The 1,616-nt window shown below is 61.9% G+C and overlaps 1 protein-coding gene across 1 annotated transcript in view; it reads right to left on the minus strand.

Moving 5' to 3' along the window:
• Positions 1–10: 10 nt before the first annotated feature.
• Positions 11–1,616, minus strand: part of LOC114073336 — a gene marked incomplete at its 3' end in the record, with an annotated part of 4,970 nt that continues 3,364 nt past the window's right edge. Inside the window, exons 7-11 of the mRNA XM_027911110.1 lie at positions 1,343–1,490; positions 929–1,116; positions 703–840; positions 315–429; positions 11–148 (exon numbers count right to left, since the gene is read on the minus strand). Of these exons, the coding sequence (XP_027766911.1) occupies positions 11–148; positions 315–429; positions 703–840; positions 929–1,116; positions 1,343–1,490 (727 nt within the window). The remainder of the gene's footprint in view (positions 149–314; positions 430–702; positions 841–928; positions 1,117–1,342; positions 1,491–1,616) is intronic.

Here is a 1,616-nt window from a genome sequence, read left to right on the forward strand (position 1 = left end):
CCCTTCTCACCATTGACAGATCCATCCACAGCACCATGCGGCCTCTCAGAGCCAGGCGACGTCTCTCTGGGCACTCGCTCTGCAGGTGCCTCGACAGGATCTGCTGGACACTGCCGTGACATTCTCTCCCGTCCAGATAGTCCAGAACCTGGAAGGCAGAGGGCAGTGATGGGTGCCCGGGTGGCAGGAGCCCAGAGCCACCCAGGGCTGTGCCCAGGTAGCAGCACAGGGCGCAGGCACCGTCCCGGCAGCGGCTGCCAGAGGGCAGAGAGGGGCAGGCAGGCGGGCCAGGCAGTGCTGGCCATCAGGCTCACCTCCACAAGGAACTCCAGGGCAGGCAGCTCCCAACGGGGGTCCACACTGCTGAGCATCCCAAGCAGGTGGATTGCCAGTGGAGAATGGGAGGGGGTCAACTGGCGGCGCATCTCCCTGTCAGAGGCAAAACCATGGACTGTGAGCAGGGTGGGCAAAGCTCTCCCAGCACTCACTCACACAGGCCTGGTCTTTCCCCAGCAGCCCAGAATGGGACATGGGCACTTTGGCAGGTGGCTCCTTCTGTGCACTTCCCTCTCCCAGCCTTTTGCAATCTGCTCAGACATCCCTTGGGGCCAAGGCCCTCTGGCCATCACCCACGGGGGCTGTGTGGGGTGCCCCATGCCCAGGGCAGAGATGATGGGGGCAGCAGGGACAAGGGTGGCTCACCTGACATGCAGACCCACTGCAGAGTGGTGGGGGTCAGAATTAACCAGTGGGTCCCAGGCAAGCCTGCGCCGCCTTGCCATCAAAATATCCTCCCACTGCAGGCGGTACAGCAGGGCCTCGATGGTCTGTACCAGAAACCTGTGTGCAGAGCAAAGCCAAGGTCATGCTGGGAGCCCTGGCCACAGCCCCGAGGGCATGGGAGGGAGAGAGGACTGGGATGGAGCACCTGTTGGGGTCACTGGGAAGGCGGTGTCGCTTCCGGCATCTCCTCCAGAACGTGTTCACCTCCTCTGGCACCTGCTCTGTGCTCAAGGACACTTGGAAGAGCAGAGCCACGAGCAGGCGGGGGACAGAATTCTGCACTGCATCCTGGCACTTGGGCTCCTGCAGGATCAGCCACAGTGCCATGGTTGCCTGCAATCAAACCACACGGAGACAGTGCTCAGTGTGAGTTGTCTCTGTGGGTCCGAGAGTAGGAGAGAGAGGCCAGGGCAGACCCAGGGGGAGCAGCCGGCCTGGTGCCCCTGAACCTGCCCTTCAGCCACATTTCCAGTCCAATGCCTGAGCCAGTGGTGGGGGAGGAGGGAGAGTCTCTGGAGAGGCAATGTGGGAGGAGCAGAGGCCACTTATAAAAACTCACAGCCAGGGCAAACACGTCTCTCTGATCACCGTCGGAGGTAGACACACTGTGCACTGGCCAATCCTCCATCACATTCAGCAGTGTCGGCAGCACCTTCTCCACTGCTGTTCCCGAGGAGGCAATGCTCTTCCACATCATGGCAGAGGCTCTGTGGAGACACAACTCTGGGTCAGGGGGATCTCAGCCAAGGCACCGTAGCCTGGACAGCTGTGGGGGCCCAGATGACAGAGCCACAGTGCCTTGAGGGGCAGGGAGGGCACGTGGCAGCAGGATC

This window comes from Empidonax traillii, unplaced genomic scaffold, assembly GCF_003031625.1.
Source record: "Empidonax traillii isolate 1590-97213 ecotype Southwest subspecies unplaced genomic scaffold, ASM303162v1 scaffold6080:size9211, whole genome shotgun sequence".
Lineage (NCBI taxonomy): Eukaryota > Metazoa > Chordata > Aves > Passeriformes > Tyrannidae > Empidonax > Empidonax traillii.